Source organism: Capra hircus, chromosome 25 (assembly GCF_001704415.2).
Source record: "Capra hircus breed San Clemente chromosome 25, ASM170441v1, whole genome shotgun sequence".
Classification (NCBI taxonomy): Eukaryota; Metazoa; Chordata; class Mammalia; order Artiodactyla; family Bovidae; genus Capra; species Capra hircus.
In genome coordinates, this window is record NC_030832.1 from 25,768,855 (window position 1) to 25,789,607 (window position 20,753).

Genomic DNA, 20,753 nt, shown 5'->3' on the forward strand with positions numbered 1-20,753 from the left:
CTCGGGAGACTCTCCAGGGTGGGCGGGGGGCTCCAGGGCCACGTTCTCCCTGCTCCACGACTACCATGAACAAGAAAGCTCCTCCTTCCTGATGCTTCTTGCCCACATCCAGCGCTGGGCCTCACTCTGGCCAGGCTGTCACACGCTCACGCAGGGAAGCCAGTCACAGCAACCAGGGTATCCACCAGACCCTGCGACTTGGAACGGGGTCTCAGAACAGCAGTCGTAGAACCACCACTTGGGAGCTCCTTAGGAATGCAGAGTCCATCCAGGCTCCATCCCAGATTGACTGAATCTGAATCTGCATTTTAGCAAAACCCCCCGTTTGTACATCCAAGCCTGAAGAAGACTGTGCTGCCCGTTAACATTTTCAGGCACTTAGACAATTTTTTAAAGTTCTGTTTTATTAAGAACCACAAAAATTAAGAATTAAGAAGGTCCTCTGAGGTCAGTGAGTTAACTCCTTTATTTTAAAGATGGAGAAACTGGGAGCCAGTGGGGAAAGCCTTGCTCTAGACGCCCACCCAGTGCTTCCTCACACCCCCTTCTCCCATCATCACAGTCGTCGCCAGCCCCTTCCAAGGACTATTGTGGGGAGACATGTCCGAGCCCCAAGAGTGCCAGCCGGGGTCAGAAACAGCCTCACTCAGAAGGCGACGAGCCCCAGGCTTCATGCAGTCACTCACATATACCTGGTCGGGACCTTTGGGAGCACGAAGGGCCTGTGAGAATGGAGATCCAGAAACACACATGCATTCACACAACCACACAAGCCTTCAGACACAGCCCACCCAAACCCTGACTCGGACCCACTGGCCAGCCAAAGCCAAGAGCACTCAGACTACACCAGCCTTTATTCTCTGGCAGAGGAGGGCTGGGGCCGGGGTGGTTCACTCTCAGGCTGCGTCAGAAGGTGCAGAGCTCGGGGGCCACAGAGACTGGACCCCAAAGTGACAATAAGTTAGGGGGGAAATTCTCAGGCTTTTGTCAGGCCGCAGCCGGGGCAGGGTGCCAAGTAGGGCCCCGCAGAGCCACCGCCAGCCTCCCAGCTCAGCACTCCCAGGCGAGGCTGATTCCAGAACAGGCACGGCCGCACGCTGAAACACAAGAGGACGGGGATATGGGGAGGGGCTGTGAGTCAGGGGGAGGTCGTCGGTGGGGTCAGAGGGGGTCCCCAGAGTCAGACAGAGAGGGCTGAGAGGGTGGGAAGGGTCAAGGGCCTGCAGGCCCAGGGCAGGGCAGGGATGGGCAGGACGGGACCTCTCACCAGGCCCTCAGTTCAGCTACAGATTCTCGTAATCCGGAGCTTCCTCGTCCTCCACCTCCTGGGAATTCTGGGTGTCTGTGAGGAAGGGGAGGCTCCTCTTCAGCTCCTAAAGCGAACCCACCCCTATCTCCAAGGCGGCTCCCTCAGGGTCTGCCCCACCTCCCCCACCCCCTCCACACACACACACACACAGACACACACCAGGCTTGGTTTTCGCCCCGGGCTGCAGCTCCTGGGACACGTTCACGTATTCCCGACTCCCATCTGTGGGGACAGGTCAGAAGGAGGGACAGCCACACCCAAAGAGGGACAGGTCACACAGAGGATGCGAGAGCAAGAGGACACCCAGGCAGAGGGCGAGGGAGCCACAAGGGGGGCAGGGGACTGGAGACACCCACCCCAGGATGGCATGGGAGTAAGGATGGGGTAGGGGGCGAGAGGGAGGGAGCAAGGGATGGCAGACCCCAGGAGGGCATCAGGAGGGCCGCCCACACTCACTCAGAGATGCCTCGGCACTCTCCTCACTCTCAGGAACATTCACGTAATCTTCCCCTGACTCCACTAGAGGAAAAGCATGGGCGCCCCGGGCACTGTTACCCAGACTCCCCAAATGCAGACACCCAAGACTTCCCACGTAACCAGCCCGAGACTCCCTGCACACAGACTCCCCCCGACCAGAGATCACGCCCACCGTCAGCCCGGAGTGGTAAAGGGAGGCCGGCCCTGTGACGCCCATGGCCGTGGAAAGAACCTGGGCAACTTAACCAGAACTGATCAGAGGAAAGAGAACTGTGGGAGGAGAGGCAACAGATCCCAGCGCGTCCCCCAGGCTGGTGAGCAGGGACACAGGGAGCAGCTCGGGGCGGCGGGGCAGGGCGGCACGTGTGGAGAAGGAGACAGCACGCAAGGCTGGGTGGTGTCAGGGGCGTCATCAGCCCCACTGGCTCCTCCTCCTCAGCCAGGCCTGCCCTGACCCCCTCCCCTGTCCTCGTCCCTTCCTGGTGCCTCGCGCCATTGACGCCATCTTATTCTTTCAGGGGTTGACTTATTTTCTCCATGAGGCTGTGGACAGGCAGGTTTCGGAGCCAGACTGCCCAGGTTCAAGTCCAGCCTCAGCATTAACTAACCTCAGATGATCTACCTAACCACTCCAGTCCTCAGTTTCGTAAAATAGGGTGAGAAACAGTACCCACCTCAGAGGGGTGTTGTGAAAATGGTGAGTTAAATAAAACAAGGTCTGTCATACAGTAAGTGCTGCCAAGCTTCTGTTAAATACACAAATCATTGTATAGATGGGATAAGTGAGAGGCAGGAGGGGAAGGGAGAAGCTCAAAAGCCCCTGGGAATTGTGAGGTTTAATATTAATAAGTTGGTTGGGAAGATCCCCCGGAGAAGGAAATGGCAACACGCTCTAGGATTCTTGCCTGGGAAATCCCATGGACAGAGGAGCCTGCTGGGCTATAGTCCACGGGGTTGCAAAAGAGTCAGACATGACTTAGTGACTAGATAACAACAACAAATACACATAAAACTCTTTAGTTGCGCATGTACGAGGTCCTCAGTAATGCGAGCTGCTTTAATCATGACTGTATCTCATTCAGTTCAGTTCAGTTCAGTTGCTCAGTCGTGTCCGACTCTTTGCAACCCCATGAATCGCAGCACGCCAGGCCTCCCTGTTCATCACCATCTCCCGGAGTTCACTCAGACTCATTAGCAGTGATTATTTCAGGGGCAACCAGTGAGTATGATGGCTGAATTGTGTGAGTAGATGGACGAACATGAATGAGTGAATGAATGAATGAAAATAAGCACTTGGACAGATGGTTTGGGGCCCAAGAGAGAGGCCATGAGTTAGGGATGATGCGGATGGCAAATAAAGCCAGGGTGTGGACACGATGGCACAGAGCAAGCATAGAAGGAAAAGAGTAACGGACACTGAAGATCACAAGACACTGATAAAAGCCTCCAAGAGGCAGGATGAAACCAAAACGAAGAGCGAAAAGTAGCCCAAAGGAAACTGAAACAACACTGGAAGCAGAAGAAAACTTTCCAAAGAAACCCAAAAAAGACAGCTGATCATCACTATCCTTCGAGATCTGCAAGATGATATCACCTTCATAAGACAAGAGAGGAGGCTCTGAGAAAGGAATATTCAGAGATGAAGAAAGAGCTTTTGGACAAGAAAGACAAAAGCTCGGAGCCAAAAGAATAGAGTCAAGGAAATCTTGCAGACAAAAAGGCAAATGATCAAGAGGGAAGAGGAGAGAAAAGAAAAGAAGATCGGAGCCGGAAGTCCCCTAGCTGAAGGACAGGAGGGCTAGAAAGAGAGAAGCGAGAAGATGGAGGGGCACAAGGATCCAGGAGGAGAGGGAAGACCGAGGGGCCGCAGCACGGAGGGGCAGGGAGTGGTCAGACGGCCGACTCACTGGAGAAGGCGCTGTCTCGGAGGCCAGGTTTGCTGGACGCAGGAGCCGGTGAGACGGCGTTGCCAGTGCTGGTGGCCGGGTCCCTGTCAGGAAGCACCACCCTGCGGGAGTCAAGGGTCAGGTGAGCGAGGAGCCCTGGCCTCGGCCCCCTCCTCCCACCTGGCCACTCACAAGTAGCCCTCGTTGTTATAGTCTTCGTCATAGTCATCTTCGTCCGCATCCTCACAGGCTGCCTCTGGGGGTAACGACACAGGGTCAGCGGAGCCCAGGACGGGTCTTAGCCGCCTCCCAGCCGGGGCCACAGGGGTCCCAGTCACACCCTCGTTCTCGTAGCTGGCCACGCTGTTGGCTGCAGAGAGAACGCAAGAGGGAGACTGAGTCAGCTCGGAGGGGGCCTTTGCCCAGTGGTCCCAGCCCTGTGGGTCCTGCTCCAGGCTTACCACTATCTGAGTCCTGCCGGGACGACGCCATACGGTGGGAGCCTCCGAGGGGCTGCGGGGACCTTCTGGGCGTCAAAGGTCAGAGGTCATACTAGGGTGGGGCTCTAGGGGGAGAAGGCTTGCAACAGGGCAAGAGGCCCCCAATCCAAGGAGGTGAGGGGGTAAAAGGGGGGATTTGGTACTTACGGGATGGGGAGCAGGTCTGGCTGGCTCGGGAGCGGGTAGGGAGTGGTGGATGGCCGTGGGACAAGTGTGGCTGAGGACACAGGACCAAGCTGAAGGAATGACTCCACACCTCACGCCCCTACCCTGGACAAGGCCTCGAAAGGCAGACTGACCCCTGCCACCCCCAGGGCCCTGGAGAGGCCTGGGCGGGGGGACACGATCTACCTCCCCACCCCCAGCTCAGGCCATGTGGGCAGCCACAGCGGGGAAATGAACAAAAGCACACACTCTCCCAGGCCAGGGGACCCTCTCCCCGCACCCAAGGGAGGGGACACTCATGTACTCACGAGGCAGTTTGATCATGATGCTACTTGGGGTCAAACTGGCAGGAGAGACAGAGCTCAGGTCAGCAGCTGGGAGAGGCCCTGGACCCCACCCCAGGCCCCCAGGGGCCCAGCCCCACACGGGGCATTGAGGGAGTCGAACGGGGTCGACAAGGCAGACTCACCTATCGGAGACAGCAGTGTCGTATGAGCCTGGGGAAGAGAGGGCCCGTGAGGCAGGAAAAGAGGGTGACGAGGGCAGAGGGTGATGGAGTATGGGGCTCTCAGCGTCTCCGCGTGCAAGAAAGAGTTACAGACAGTTAAAGGGAAGGAAGAGGTCAGAGAATGGAGTGAGGATCCCTAGCAGTGTGTCTGGGCATCTGGTCAACCCACCGGCACCTACTCACCTGGCAGCTCCCGGCAACGGACACACAGAGCCATCAGCAACACGGCCAAGAGAGGCAGCAGCAGGGGCCCCAGCACGTAGACAGGCAGGCTGACCGCCTCCATCTGCTTGGACCAGGCCCAGCTGCTCGCTGCACACTCCTCCACAAAGAGAAGCAGCGGGCAAGGGCCAGGCCGGGAAGGGTACCGGCGGCCGGCTGAGAGCCTGAAGGCAGGGGTTCCTCTGGATCCCCTCCCCTCACTGGGCTGAGCGGGCGTCAGCGCTGGCTCTGGAAGACCCTGGACCCCAGGGTGGTCAGGCCAGGGCCTGGGCTGGAGTCTGGGGCACCAGCCACCCCTACACAGACCCTGTGCCCCAGCCCTACCTGCCCCTCGCTCCGCGCCCGCCTCTCCTCAGAGCCTGCCTGCCTGTGGCAGGAAGCTGTGGTGAGCGCCGGGTGAGGGCAGGAAATCATCGGGGCTCAGCCAGCTGCACCCGCCCCCTTCCCACCCCCACTCAGCCAGTGAGGAGGGGGAGGAGGCCACCTCAGGAGCCACCCTGGGCCCTCCAGAAGGGTCAGCTGGTTTCCCTGGCAAGGGGCAACTCATAGCGGGGGTGAGGAGGGAAAGATGCTTCCAGGCCAGCCAGTGGCCACGGCCTCCACAGCTGTGGCTCACGGAGGCAGCAAGGAGAGGCTCCGACACCGGGAATTCTGAGGGGCCCCTGGGTGTGCCCACCCCCACCTCGCCCTGGCTGGCCTGCGGAGGGCGGGCTCTAGGGGAGACACGGGCATGACTCACGGTCACACAAAGCCAGCTCACTCCACCCCAATGCTCACCGGCCCAGAAGGACAGGGCTTTGCCCCAGGGCCCACAGGGGTCACCCGACAGCCGCTGGGACCCTGGGGGTAGAGGGGGGGCATCCCCCACCATCCAGAGATCAGAGGTCCCTAACCCAGAGAGACTCCAGCAGGCACTTGGGGTTCTGGCTACAAATTTTATTCAGTTACAAATAGCACCGAGCCCCCAGGGCTGCTCCAGGGGCAGGGGCTACCCCGTCCCGAGCCCCCAGTGTCCCCACTTGGCCACCCATGTAGTGTGTGGGAGCTGGAACACGGCCCAAGGCCCCTCCCGGAAAACGGGCTAGCCGAGGAGTTGGGGCCTGGGCACCTCCTGGGGTGGGCCCAGGGCCAGCTGTGATAGGTCTGCAGATAGCAAGCGGTGATCCCTCAGATAAGCACACTGGACACAGGGACCCGGGTGGAGCGTCCTCGCTGGGGCACCACAATCCGGTCATCGGTGGGCCCGGTTTCAGGCAACAGACCTGCCACGGAAGAGAATCAGAGCCAGGGCTGGATGGACAGACAGACACAGGCCCAGAACGGGACAAACAAGCAGTGGCAAATGGACAGGGCAGCAGAGATGGGCACACAGCAGGGCATGAGCTCATGGGTCAGGCAGCCCCGAAGCCGAGGAAGGGGAGGGCTGAGGACTGAGAGAGGCCAGGTACACAGGGCTGGGCGGGCAGACAGACAGACAAGCAGGCAGCATCATGAAGCTAGACAGGGAACTGTGGACGGACAGAGGGGAGGCCCGACCGACCCTGCACGTGCAGCTGAGCCTGCCGGCGGTCGCTCTCGATGAAGATGGCGGTGCCCAGGAAGGCCGCGCCCCCGAGTGCCCCCACGAAGGCGCAGAGCATGAGTGAGAACTGCAGGGCCCGGAACTCGGACAAGAAGGAGGGGGGCCAGTCCCGGCGCAGGCGGTCAGAGATCTGCAGGGAGACAGGGAAAGAAAAGTCAAGAGAGGGACTTCCCTGGCGGTCCAGTAGCTAAGACTTGGCCTTCCAGCGCAAGGGGCGCGGGTTTGACCCCTGGTCGGGGAGCTAAGATCCCGCATGCCTCACAGCCAACAAACCGAAACATAAAACAGAAGCAATACTGTAACAAATTCAACAAACACTTTGCAGAATTTTTCATCAAAAAAATCTTAAAAAAAAAAAAAGAAGGAAAAGAAAAGTCAGAAGAAGGCATGGAAAGGAAACCCCCAAACTCCAGAAGAAAGAAGAAGATTTAAGCCAGGACCTCACCGGTGGAAATCTACCAAGACAAAATCCTGCCGGCCGAGCTGAGGCTTCGAGGTGAGGGGTGCGTGGCACAGGGACTCGGATGCCTCACTTGGACTGGACCCTCTAATTCGGCCGCTGGTGACTGGCTGGTGCCAGGAACGTAGGGTCCCCCTGAAGCCCAGCCCAGGCCTGGCCAAGAGGTCCTGCTCACCGAACCAATGAGATACGGGCTCCCAGCATCACCTAGCAGGTGGGACAGTACAATCTGGAAGGCTTCAGCAGTGGAGCGTCGTGTGGGGATCACCACGTACTGGTGGGAGAGAGGAGCAGGAGGCAGAGGGTAAGGAGAGGAGCAAGGCACACCCTAGGCTGACATCAGGGGAACCACAGCTCAGAGGTGTGGCTGGGATGAAGGGCAGGGCAGGCCCAAACTACAGGCCCACTTGGGGCTGGAAGTCAGTCTCAGGGCTAGGTTCTGAAAAAGGGATGACCACTACAATTCAAGACAAGTGAGGTTCCCTATGGGGCTTCCCAGGTGGCGCTAGTGGTAAAGAACCCGCCTTCCAGTGCAGGAGACATAAGAGAAGTGAGTTCAATCCCTGAGTCAGGAAGATCCCCTGAAGGAGGGCCTGGCAACCCACTCCAGTATTCTTGCCTGGAGAATCCCATGGACAGAGGAGCCTGGAGGGGTACAGTGTTGATAGGGTCGCAAAGAATCGGACACGACTGAAGTGACTTAGCACACATGAAGTTTCCTACCCACCGCCCGCTCCCATCAGCCACTGGGGTAACCTTGGGCCAGACACCTACTTACCAGCAGAATATCAGCCACGATGGCCCAGTTCATGGACAACAGTGTCTCTCCAATAAAAATGAAAATCTGGAGGATGGGAGGTAGGTGGTGAAGGAGGGGGGATGGGGTGGGTCTCACCACAACATGAGCAGACATGTGGAGGGCTCACCAGGTACCAGGCCCCTCTATTAATTCCTTTGACCCTCACAACACCCCTTGGAGACAGGTGCTACTAGCATTCCCATTTTACAGCAGCTGACACTGAGCACAGAAAGGTTAAGTCACTTGCCCAATGTCACACAGCTAAGAATGGCCAGAGCTGAGATGCAAATCCAGGCATTCCTGCTCCAGAGTCGGCTCTGACCCCAATTCTGCCCCTCAGTGCACCATCCCTCCACCCTGGACCTAGACCACCCCCCTAGACACCTGCTGGATACTCACATAGGTGGCCACAATGCTGCCACGGGCGCAGGCGAGGGCCAGGAAGAGGAAGGGTGCAGAGCCCAGGAGGCCAGCAGCACAAACCAGCGGGTCAGCCCGGGGGTTGGTGCGGCGAAGGCGGCGGCTGATCTCCACGCCGAGGCCCACACCCAGGACCCCAGTGAGGCAGGTGATGAGTCCGAAGATGAGACTAGGGGACAGGGAGGAAAAGGGGGGCTAGTCCTTCTGCTTGCCAAGCCCCCTCACCCCCAAGGCCCAGGGATGGTCCATCGCAGCCACGCTCACAACCCAGGTCTATCTAGGCACAGAACCCCATGGTGCACAAAGCTCCAAGAGGAAGACACCTACTCCCAGACCAGGAAACTGAGACTCTGCGAGAGGAAGTGGCTGTGTCTGAATCACAGACCCTCTCCACTTCATCCCCTGCCACCTGCAGGGCCCGCCAGCCCAGTCCCCATCCAGGTACCTGTCAGAGGAAGAGCAGGAGTCTCCAGGAAGGCAGGGTGGGGTCTCCCCCAAGACCACACGGGAACGCAGCAAGAAAGCAGGGGCCCAAAGAGCCAGGGAGCCCGTGACAAAGGCCACGGCAGTGAAACCAAGGGAAGACAGGATGAAGCTGGGACTGCGGACAATCGGGAGGGAGGAAGTTAGACTCCACTGAGGCATCAGGGTCAGAGACCTCTGTTCTCCCTCTCTGGCTTATTTGAATTGCCTGGGCACTGGGTATAATGGTGGTTCCAGCTCCAGGATCTGGGCCTGTAATTCAGGCAGCTGCCACAAAGGGGTCAAGCATTCCTTGCCTTGGGGTAGGGTCATCGGATAGAACACAACAAAGACCACACCCATGTAAATCTCAAAACAGACCCCAGGGCCTCCCTGGGGCCCTCAGATGTTAGGTTCCAACTAAACTCAGATTAAACCAGTCAGTTTCCAGTAAAGGAAATCAGTCCTGAATATTCATTGGAAGGACTGATGCTGAAGCTGAAACTCCAATACTTTGGCCACCTGATTTGAAGAAATAACTCACTGGAAAAGACCCTGATGCTGGGAAAGACTGAAGGCGGGAGGAGAAGGGGATGACAGAGGATGAGATGGTTGGATGGCATCACCGACTCGATGGACATGAGTTTCAGCAAGCTCCGGGAGTTGGTGATGGACAGAGAAGCCTGGCATGCCGCAATCCCTGAGGTCGCAAAGAGTCGGACACGACTGAGCGACTGAACTGAAACTCACTTTCTTGCCAGAGCCCTCAGATCTGCCCACCACGAGGTGGGGTTCAGGGGCGGCGAGTCTGAGTGGCGCTCCACAGCTCCCCTTGGTGGCTCCCGTACTACCAGGAACAGCAGCACGACAGCCAGCACTCCTAGACCTGGCGTCACCTGGGGAAAGAGTGGGCTTCAGGAAGGGAACAGGCTGGGAGGTGCTCAACCCTGGGGAATGAGAGACCATACGCGTGTGTAAAGGCAACTCAGGGCCTGAGACCTCAAACAACCAGTGAGTGCTGGCTCAAGGAAGCTAAACCTGTGACTGAGGGGAGGGATGACTGTCACTGTCAATGGACCCGGTTTCTTCAAGCCTAACTGCTCCCTCCTTGGTAACAACGGACTTTCCCTAACTTTCTTTTGGGAAACCACTCCCTATTTGGTTCAAACAGGGTGGGGCCTGAAATCCAGACTTAGCCAACAAGAGTCACGTTAACCTCCCAGGCCTTGGTGGTTGATTCAGTGGAAGGCATGTGACCTGCATTCAACTAATCAGACACCATCCAGGACTACTGCTCAAGGACCCAGGCTGCTAAAGTTTCTAAATGGGAAGATAAACACGTGGAGCTTTCACTTGCTTGAGAATGAAGATAACACAGGGGAAAGTAGAGCTGAGAGAAAAGATGAGCAAGTTCCTGGGACAGTGTGGTGTCCTGGATCCAGCTTTATCTGAAGCTCACCCTGGGACTTTCCAATACAGTCCCATTAAGGGGCTTACAGTTTACAGTGGCTTCTGTCACCTGTAACCAAGAGTTTTATCTAGTATGTGGCTTCATGGTGAGGGCATGTTTCCCGCAGGCTTAGCAGAGTGAGCAATGCCTTAAAAGGGGGGGGGGGGTGCCTGAAGGTAAAAAAGGGTGCATCAGTGAGCATATTGCTGACCTTCTCCCAGGCTGTGACCCAACTCACCCGCAGAGCCCAGTGCCAATCTCCGGCCACATCCTTCACTTTGGAGCCTGCAATGTAACCCAGACCACTGGGGAAAGAGGGTGGGGGAGGAGACAGCTGGTCAGTCACATCCCAGGTGAGGCCCTCCTGCCTCTCTATCAGGCTCGAGGTCCACTCACCTGCCCACTGGGATGGCAAAGTAGAAGACGCTGAGCATCCGGCTCCGCTGGTCTGCCACGAAGAGGTCAGCGATGAGGGTGGGCGCGATGGTGGAGTAACTGGCCTCCCCAACCCCCACCAGGCCCCGGGTCAGGAGGAGCAGCCAGAATCGCTGGGGAATGAGATATGGGGGAGGTGGCACCCTGCTCTGCGGCCAGCCTCCCCGCCAATCTCACCAGCCCGCTCTGGGGAGGTGGCGGGGATAGCAGGAGAGGCCTGGGTTTCAGAAGCAAACAGACCTGAGCTTGAATCCTGGCTCCACTACTTACTAGCTGTGACTGTGAGAAAGCAACTTAACCTCTCTGAGCCTCAGTTTCCTTATCTGCAAAAGGGGATAATAACAACAACTTGTTCACATAACTACTGTGAGAACTGGACCACAAAAGGTCTATTCATTATTTTGCACCTACTGGTACAAAATAAATCTTTATTTCTATCTCATCCACCCATCCAAGACACCGCAGCAATGAATAATGATCTTAGGTGGGGGGTTATTTGTCTGCCAAAGACACCAGAAGCTAAGGACAAGGCACGATCACCCAAGGAGAGTACATAGTGTCTGGGGCTGAGGAGACAGAGTCCCAGGGCAGAGAGTGACAACAGACAGAGGAGAGTTCTGTAAAGAAGCAACAGCCAGGGAGGCGGGGTGAAAACCAGAAGAGGGGAGTCCGAGAAGTCAGAAGAGTTTCTGGAAGGAAGAAGTGGGTCAACAGAGCCAGAGGCTCGCAGGAGATTAAGGGAGAACAGGCCTAGGAAGTTGGGAGCTACAGTTAGCAACTGAGAGGGCCCTGTTGACTTTGGCAATGGAGTGGAGGGGGCAGGTAAGCCAGCGGTGCTCAAGGCGGGAGTGTGAGGAGAGGAAGTACAGGCAAAGCACAGCCTTTGACCGGTTGCCCCTTCACCCAGACTGGAGCTGGGGTAAGGGGTCCTTTGGGGAAGTCTGGCCAGGAATAGGAAGACAAACAGAGGGCAGTTGGGTAAGGTTTTTCCCATGGCAGAGGAACGGGAGCGTTTGGTACGCAGTGGAAGGAGTCAATCGCCAGTCAAAGGGCGAGAGGGGATGATGGACAGAAGAAGGTTCTGGAAGAACAGGGGAGAGGATGGGGTGGGCAGATGATTTAGGCAGGCAAGGGATAAAAGATGGTAAGGACCAAGGGAAGCACACAAGCTCCCCAGGCCCACTCTGCAGTGACTCCAAAGAGCAGCAACAAAGACTGATGGGAGGGCTGGGGCAGGGGGTGGGGGCAGGGGGTGGAAGCAGGAACCAGCATGGGACCTCACCTCTCTGGGGATGAAGGACGACCCCAGTGTCACCAGAGACCAGAAGGCAATGCCCCCGCACATGAGATACTTCCGATTGTACCTGTCACCCAGGTAGCCAAATACAGGTGCCAACACCATGTAACTGGAGATGAACACTGGGGGGAAGCAGAGAGTCACAGCCCAGCCTCAGTACCCCTACCCGACCCTCCACCCCAGCTTGGGAGGATGAAGAGGGATAGAATAACTCCCGATCCTGAAACCATCACAGCTTCCTTTTGGGGTGTGGATGGGTTGGGATAGGGGAGTAGTCGTCCAACCCCATCTGTAATGTCTTTCAAATCTTCCACTGTAGAATGGATGGCCCAGCTGACTTATCCTATCCTCCATACCCTGGCCCGAAATCTTATCTGATCCAGCCCCTCCCTACCTCTCCAAACTCACGCTTATCCACGTTTCCACTCTGCACCCCAATGGTCCAACTGCCAAGTTCAGTACCAACTTAAGGCTTTGGTATTGAAGGCTATGGAGATGCTGTCCTCTCCATCTCGAACAATCTCTCCTCTCGCCTGAGCTTCACAGACTTCAGCTCCTTTACCTTCGGCTCAGAAACCTTCCCAACCACCACATATCCAATCTCTCTCTATCTCATCTACTCTGTCTTCTTTGACATAACAGTTATTCCTATAGAACACTATCTCATTGTAGTTTAGGGACTGTTGCCCCCTCATGCGCAGCAAAACGTTAGCTCCAGGAAGAAAAAGACCTTGCCTGTAATGGGCATGACTGTGTTTCCATCCCTTAACACAATGCCTGGCACAAAACAGGTGCCCAGCAAACATGAGTTGAATGAAAACGTGAACAAGGTTGCCAAGAAAGACCTGTTTCTTCTCTAACTCAATAACTCTTTAGAGCTGGGCAGAACTGGACCTGTGATCCCGTTCTCATTCCACCCAACTTTGGCTTAGATATCTCCATTTCCTTAGTGGCCCGGAGTGGAGCAAAAAACACTGCAAGACCTTGTTTCAAACTCCTCTTCTGCTTCAAACTTGTTGTATGACCCTAGGAAAGTCTTAACTTTTCTCCAAGCCTCAGTTTCTTTATAAAAGTATAGCTTTAAAAATATTTTTTCTTTATAAAAATACTACCTACTTCCTTTATAAAATAAGAATAACAACCCAGATTTTTTGGCTGATAAAAAGGATTAGAAGACAATGAGAGTACGAGGTCTTGCCATGCTCTTTGGATGTCATCAGCACTTCCTCCAGAGCCTGGCACAGGTAGGTGCTCAGAAATGAATGAAGGAGGGAAGGAAGGTAAAGAGGAGTAGGTCTTGGCTTTGCCTCTCCCATGAATCCCGAAGTTCTGAACAAGTAACACTCACCTCTTCCCCTCCTGCCACTATTTACTGGGTGCCTACCATTTGCCAACATTGCACAAGCCACTTCACAGGCATTACCTCATTTAATCCTCACATCAGCCCTAGGAGGTGAGTCTGGTTATTATGAGTTCCATCTCACCCACAAGGAAAGTGAGGCTTAGAGAAACTGAGGGCCTTACCTACCCTCACATTCAGTGAAAAGCTGATGTTTAAACCCATGTCTGCCTAAATACCATCACACTAAACTGACTCCCTCTTGAAATCTCTTTAAATGTGGTGTCCTATTCAAACAAGACAGCTTCAGGGTAGAGTCGAGGCCATCTCCCCTAGCTCTGGTCACAGTACCTCCCAAAAATGAGGCCCCAGGCAGGCCAGCATGTGGCCTCAAGGAGGGCAGGACAGAAAGAAGAGCCGCTGCCTGTGCCTAGCCTCCACTTACCGGTCTGGATGAGGCCGGAGCTACCGTCTCCGATGTCAAAGAACTGCTCAATGTCCGGAAGGACTCCTGGGAAGGAGAAGACTCAGGATGGGCCGTCCGAGGCAGCCCCACTCAGGACCCCGCTCCCTTCCCCTCTTCTAACTTTCTCCCAACAGTCAGTACCAGCCACGGTGAAGCGGTCCATGTAGTTGAGGAGATTGATGTAACACAGCACGGCCACTATGAGAGCCGAACGGCCCGAAGACAAGCCCGTGATGCGCTGCAGTCCTTCCTGGTCCAGGACCTCGGGATCCTCGGACTTCGGGTTCCCCATGGACCCCGGCAACCCTGGGGTGCCGGGCGCCGGCCCGTCGTCCGTGTCATCCGCCTGGCTGAGGAAGGGCGCGGTGTCGGACCCGGACATGGCCCCGGTGGGCCGCGCCCGCCCGCGCTACGGTCCCACCGACGATCCCACCTGCGAGGGGAGGAGGCTGGAGAAAGGAGGGAACCCAGGCGAAGGAGATGTGCCTGGACACACGAGAGGAGCTTGCCCCGAAGCACAGAGCCGGGGGATGGCAGCCGGGCTCTATCATGCGTCCCCGCGCCGGCGGACACACCGCGCGGAGGGGACCAGTGGAACTCGGGTGAGATCGGAGACAGGAACGGGTTGAGGAGAGTTTGTGGTCCTCTGCTCCCCGGTTGAGGCCACCCCTCGCCCCGGGTAGGAGCCCACTTGCAGTCGCGGTCACTCAGACAGGGTGCTGCAATACGGCCACCGCCATGTTGCCTAAGAGCCGGTCATGTGACCCTGGAGTAGGGGCTGGGGCGGTAGACGCTCTGGCGCCCCGACGCGGCTACGGAGGCCGAGCGCGCCCCTGCGGCCTCGCAGCCTCTCCCACATCAGGTGACTCTTGCCGGTCGCTGGAGTCCTCCGCCGGCTGCGTCCCCGCCGTGACCAGCGAGCTAAAGTTGTCTGGGTGAACTGGTGCAGCGCCTCCCCGCTCTGAATCTCTGGCTTCCTTATCTGCAGCGCTAGTGGGCAGACCTCTTATCGAAGGAGATCTAATGAGATAATGGAGCCTTAAAAGCTTCTGGAAATAGTAAACATCTCACATTTCAGTTCAGTCACTCAGTCGTGTCCGACTCTTTGCGACCCCATGGCCTCTAGACGTGCCAACAAACAGCTCTGACTCTCTCCCCCACGGTGTCCAGGTTGGGGCTTTCATACCTGTTGGATGAATGAATGAGTGGTGAACAGCGCGACCCCGTCCTTACTTTTCCAGTTCCCCAACCCAGCTACCGGTAAACCCCTGAACTTTCTTTCCCAGCGGATGTTGAAAGCGTCCCCACACTCCAGCCGCGGCTTCTGGAGCCAGTGTTTCCTCGCCTCCCAGCGGGACCAAGGTCGTTGCGCCCTCAGATGGTCTCACTTGAAATAGGTAGGGGATAAGGACTGTGGCTCAGATCATGAACTCATTGCCAAATTAAGACTTAAATGAAGAAAGTAGGGAAAACCACTAGACCATTCAGGTATGACCTAAATCAAATCCCTTATGATTATACAGTGGAAGTGAGAAATAGATTTAAGGGACTAGACCTGATAGAGGGCCTGATGAACTATGGACAGAGGTTCCTTACACTGTATAGGAGACAGGGATCAAGACATCCCCGTGGAAAAGAAATGCAAAAAAGCAAAATGGCTGTCTGGGGAGGCCTTACAAATAGCTGTGAAAAGAAGAGAAGCAAAAAGCAAAGGAGAAAAGGAAAAATATAAGCATCTGAATGCAGAGTTCCAAAGAATAGCAAGGAGAGAGAAGAAAGCCTTCCTCGGGGATCAATGCAAAGAAATAGAGGAAAACAACAGAATGGGAAAGACTAGAGATCTCTTCAAGAAAATCAGAGATACCAAGGGAACATTTCATGCAAAGATGGGCACAATAAAGGACAGAAATGGTATGGACCTAACAGAAGCAAAAGATATTAAGAAGAGGTGGCAAGAATACACAGAAGAACTGTACAAAAAAGATCTTCACAACCAAGACAATCACGATGGTGTGATCACTCACCCAGAGCCAGATATCCTGGAATGTGAAGTCAAGTGGGCCTTAGAAAGCATCACTATGAACAAAGCTACTAGAGGTGAGGGAATTCCAGTTGAGCTATTTCAAATGCTGGAAGATGATGCTGTGAAAGTGCTGCACTCAATATGCCAGCAAATTTTGAAAACTCAAAAGTGGCCACAGGACTGGAAAAGGTCAGTTTTCATTCCAATCCCAAAGAAAGGCAATGCCAAAGAATGCTCAAACTACCACACAATTGCACTCATCTCACACCCTAGTAAAGTAATGCTCAAAATTCTCCAAGCCAGGCTTCAGCAATACGTGAACCGTGAACTTCCAGATGTTCAAGCTGGTTTTAGAAAAGGCAGAGGAGCCAGAGATCAAATTGCCAGCATCTGCTGGATCATGGAAAAAGCAAGAGAGCAAGAGAGTTCCAGAAAAACATCTATTTCTGCTTTATTGACTATACCAAAGCCTTTGACTGTGTGGATCACAATAAACTGTGGAAAATTCTGAAAGAGATGGGAATACCAGACCACCTGACCTGCCTCTTGAGAAACCTATATGCAGGTCAGGAAGCAACAGTTAGAACTGGACATGGAACAACAGACTGGTTCCAAACAGGAAAAGGAGTACGTCAAGGCTATATTTGTCACCCTGCTTATTTAACTTATATGCAGAGTACATCATGAGAAATGCTGGGCTGGAAGAAGCACAAGCTGGAATCAAGATTGCCAGGAGAAACATCAATAACCTCAGATCTGCAGATGACACCACCCTTACGGCAGAAAGTGAAGAGGAGCTAAAAATCCTCTTGATGAAGTGAAAGAAGAGTGAAAAAGTTGGCTTAAAGCTCAACATTCAGAAAACGAAGATCATGGCATCTGGTCCCATCACTTCATGGGAAATAGATGGGGAAACAGTAGAAACAGTGGCAGACTTTATTTTTTTGGGCTCCAAAATCACTGCAGATGGTGATTGCAGCCATGAAATTAAAAGATGCTTACTCTTTGGAAGAAAAGTTATGACCAAGCTAGATAGCATATTCAAAAGCAGAGACATTACTTTGCCAACAAAGGTCCGTCTAGTCAAGGCTATGGTTAAACTGTGGTCATGTGAGAGTTGGTCATGGATGTGAGAGTTGGACTGTGAAGAAAGCTGAGCGCTGAAGAATTGATGCTTTTGAACTGTGGTGTTGGAGAAGACTCTTGAGAGTCTCTTGGACTGCAAGGAGATACAACCAGTCCATTCTAAAGGAGATCAGTCCTGGGTGTTCATTGGAAGGACTGATGCTAAAGCTGAAACTCCAATACTTTGGCCACCTCATATGAAGAGTTGACTCACTGGAAAAGACTCTGATGCTCAGCGGGATTGGGGGCAGAAGGAGAAGGGGACAACAGAGGATGAGATGGCTGGATGGCATCACCGATTCAATGGACATGAGTTTGAGTGAACTCCAGGAGTTGGTGATGGACAGGGAGGCCTGGTGTGCTGCAATTTATGCGGTCGAAAAGTGCAGACACGGCTCAGTGAATAAACAACAACAAGGAGACTCCTAGCCCGAAGGGGACTTGAACACAACAGAGCCCTGGCACCAAAACAGCCGGGTTGTTAAGCATCTGCTCACCCCAGTCGCCAAGCTACAGTTAATAAACATACACTCTTAAGTAAAACTAGTCTTGTTGTTTAGTTGCTAAGTTGTTTCCGACTCTTTAGTGACCCCATGAACCATAGCCAGCCAGGCTCCTTTGTCCATGGAATTTCCCAGGCAAGAATACTGGGGCTTCTCCAGGGGATCTTCCTGACCCAGGGATTGAACCGGAGTCTCCTGCATTGCAGGTGGATTCTCTACCATTTAGCTACCCAGGAAGTTAACACTCTTTGAACTGTAGATTTAAACATGTAAATTAAATCCCATTAAGCACCTCTGGACATGAATGAAAATAAAACTTTCTGGTTATAAAGGCAAATATTTTGATGCTAATTGGTTTTAGCAAATGGGAAAAATATTTGATTCTTCACCAAGTACAGGTACCTTTTATTTTTGGCCGTATTAGTTCCCCAACCAGAGGTTGAACCCATGCCCTGCAGTAGAAGCGAGGAGTCCTAATCACTGGATGCCAGTGAGTTCCCCCAGCTGTCCTTTAATTTTATGGATGTCACGATTAAAATTCCTTTAAGGTCAGATAAGTAAGATTAAAATTCCTTTAAGGTCAGATAAATAAATACATCCATACAGGTCTATTGGTTTCAACTGGACCCCAACTTTTTGCTCTGGAAATTGTGGTTTGTGAAATGTAAGTACATGTGGAATTTTTTGGGGAAAAAAGTTCATCTATGACAAGTGTCACAAAAAAGTCTGGCATATGGTGTTATAAGGACCTGATAACAGGGGCATTTGACCTGGTCAGGGAAGTTTGATAGCCTCTCTGAGGAAGTGGTCCTTGAGCTCTGCAAACAAAATAAGAGCACTTAGCCCTCAAGCCTGGGCTTCCGTGGTGGCTCAGACAGTAAAAAAAATCTGGCTGCAATGTGGGAGAGCTGGGTTCGATCCCTGAGTCGGGAAGATCTCCTGGAGAAAGAAATGGCAACCCTTTCCAGTATTCTTGCCTGAAAAATCCCCTGGACAGAGGAGCCTGATGGGCTGCAATCCATGGGGTTACAAAGAATCAGATAGTAGAAGGACTAACACTTTGATTTCACTTTTCGAGCCTAGAGCTCATGCTCCACAACTTGAAAAGTCCTCGTGTGCCTCAACTAGAGAAAAGTCTGTGGGCCACTCTGAAGACCTGCAGCGGGGAAAAAGTGAAAAAAAAAAAAAAAGGCATTTTGCTCAACATCTTACAAAGACTAAGCTGCTGCAGCTGCTGACCAACAGCACACTCGGTGCTTCAGATGAAGAGATTAAGTTGATAGGCAGGTGAAGCACTTTGTACTCCAGACAGAGGAAATTGAGGATAATAGGATGCGCTGTGATTTGAATAAACAGGTTGTTAGGTATGCTTCTTCTCATTTCAAGAAGAATTTTAATGAACCCTGATTGTTGCATCTTCCCTTACATAGAAAAGTACTATAATCATTAATTTGAGAAAACTGTTCTTTGTTTTTTGTTCTTGTTTTCTGTTTGTTTGGGACCACACCTTGGGGCATGCGGGATCTTAGTTCCCTGACCAGGGAGCAAACCCGTGCCCCCTGCAGTGGAAGCGTGGAGTCCCAACTGCTGGACCGCCAGGGAAGTCCCTGAGAAATCTGTTCTTTGTGACTGGCAGTAATCTTTTACCAAAAAGCATATTGACAGCTTGTATTTCCTGACCAAAATATATACATGTAAATTGACCTTGCCTGCTCACTCTTTGGAGCAGTTTTTCAGTAAGCTCCTGAATAAAACCTCAGTTGTTGGGGAGGAGTCAGGCAGCAGAAGAGCATGTGCAAAGGCCCTGTCACAAAAGGAAGCACAATGAACACAAGGATCTGAAAGGGCAGTGTGGAGGGCAGTGAGAGCGGGAGGCTGGCTAGGGAGCAGGTGGGGAGCAGGCTGGGCAGCGCCTGGGCCGTGTTTAAGGATTTCCTTCATTTGAAGTCAGATTTGCATTTGAGAAAATCACTCTGGCTGGATGGGAAGGGTTCAGCGGTGCAGCAACCCGTGGCACTAGGCTGCAGGCTGTGATGGCCTGTACCAGGATGGGACAGAGGCAGGGAAGTGAACTGCTTTGGGGCAGTTGATTTGGTGATGGAGAAGCTATGGGAATGAAAGAGGTGTGTGTGTGTGTTAGTCGCTCAGTCGTATCCAACTCTTTGAGACCCCATGGACTGTATATAGCTCACCAGGCTCTTCTGTCCATGGTGTTCTCCAGGCAAGAATACTGGAGTGGGTAGCCATTCCCTTTTCCAGGGGATCTTCCTGACCCTGGGATCAAACCCAGTCTCCTGCATTGCAGGCAGATTTTTTACTGTCTGAGTGTGGCTCCATGAAAGAGGTATCAAGAATGAAACTTAGAGGGACTTCCCTGGCAGTCCAGTGGTTAAGACTTTACAATGCAGGGAGTTGGGGTTCAATCCCTGGTCGGGGAGCTAAGACCCCACATGCCTTGTAGCCAAAAAACCAAAACATAAAACAGAAACAATATTGTAACAAATTCAGTATAAAGACTTTTTAAATGGTCCATATTTTTTTTAATCTTAAAAAAAAGAACAAAACTTAGGGACTTCCCTGGCAGTCCAGTGATTAAAATTCCTAGGACTCCATGCTTCCACTGCAGTGGGGGCTGGGTTAAATCCCTAGTCAAGGGAACTAAAACCCCACATACTGCGTGAAGTGAAGCGAGGTCACTCAGTTGTGTCCGACTCTTTGCAACCCCATGGACTGTAGCCTACCAGGCTCCTCTGTCCATGGAATTTTCCAGGCAAGAGTACTGGAGTGGGTCGCCATTTCCTTCTCCAGGGGATCTTCCCAACCCAGGGATCAAACCTGGGTCTCCCGCACTACAGGCAGACGCCTTACCGTCTTAGGCACCAGGGAAGCGTGTAGTACAGCCCCAAAAAAGAGTGAGACTTAGGTTTGGGGCTCATGAATGGTAATGGGATTCTTTGAGACAAAGGATTTATATTTATTCAACAGACATTTGTTAGGTAACTTCTATGTGTCAGACACAGAGCTAGGGAATCTTTGGGAAAAACAAGTAGAGTATTTTTTTCAAGAACTTACAGTCTAGTAGGGATGAAAGACATAGACCAAGAAAGACAGCTCAGGAGTTTTGAGCTAGATCCTTGGTCCAGCCTAAGGTGGGACACAGGAGAGAACATGACCAGTCCTGTGGGGGTTTTTATGGAGGAAATGGGAAAGATGGATCATGGGAAGCTTTAAAGTTGTGAAAGTGAAAGTGTTAGTCACTCAGTCATGTCTGACTCTTTGCAACCCCATGGACTGTAGCCTGCCAGACTCCTTTGTTCATGGGATT

The 20,753-nt window shown here is 53.4% G+C and overlaps 2 protein-coding genes across 8 annotated transcripts; both read right to left on the reverse strand.

Annotated features, from left to right (window-relative positions):
- Positions 449-5,505, reverse strand: LAT (linker for activation of T-cells). 5 transcript variants are annotated; one of them, XM_018040788.1, is made up of 13 exons: positions 5,392-5,505; positions 5,029-5,305; positions 4,807-4,912; positions 4,646-4,680; positions 4,320-4,389; positions 4,134-4,195; positions 4,013-4,042; positions 3,865-3,928; positions 3,694-3,794; positions 1,766-1,828; positions 1,469-1,531; positions 1,268-1,342; positions 449-1,097 (listed from the first exon to the last, which is right to left on the reverse strand). In XM_018040788.1, the coding sequence occupies exons 1-12, from the start codon at positions 5,479-5,481 to the stop codon at positions 1,284-1,286; spliced, it is 1,020 nt and encodes a 339-aa protein (XP_017896277.1). In that variant the 5' UTR covers positions 5,482-5,505; the 3' UTR covers positions 449-1,097; positions 1,268-1,283. The 5 variants fall into 5 exon arrangements, with proteins under 5 accessions (XP_017896277.1, XP_017896276.1, XP_017896274.1 ...); XM_018040787.1 differs by having other exon boundaries at positions 4,134-4,198; positions 5,392-5,502; XM_018040785.1 differs by having other exon boundaries at positions 3,865-4,042; positions 5,392-5,502.
- Positions 5,986-14,568, reverse strand: SPNS1 (sphingolipid transporter 1 (putative)). 3 transcript variants are annotated; one of them, XM_018040783.1, is made up of 13 exons: positions 14,211-14,565; positions 13,919-14,123; positions 13,757-13,822; positions 11,958-12,094; positions 10,637-10,788; positions 10,479-10,545; positions 9,541-9,686; positions 8,774-8,929; positions 8,308-8,497; positions 7,888-7,953; positions 7,285-7,383; positions 6,608-6,779; positions 5,989-6,329 (listed from the first exon to the last, which is right to left on the reverse strand). In XM_018040783.1, exons 2-13 carry the CDS (start codon positions 14,067-14,069, stop codon positions 6,235-6,237), a joined length of 1,497 nt encoding a protein of 498 aa, XP_017896272.1. In that variant the 5' UTR covers positions 14,070-14,123; positions 14,211-14,565; the 3' UTR covers positions 5,989-6,234. The 3 variants fall into 3 exon arrangements, with proteins under 3 accessions (XP_017896270.1, XP_017896272.1, XP_017896271.1); XM_018040782.1 differs by having other exon boundaries at positions 13,919-14,127; XM_018040781.1 differs by having other exon boundaries at positions 5,986-6,329; positions 13,919-14,568.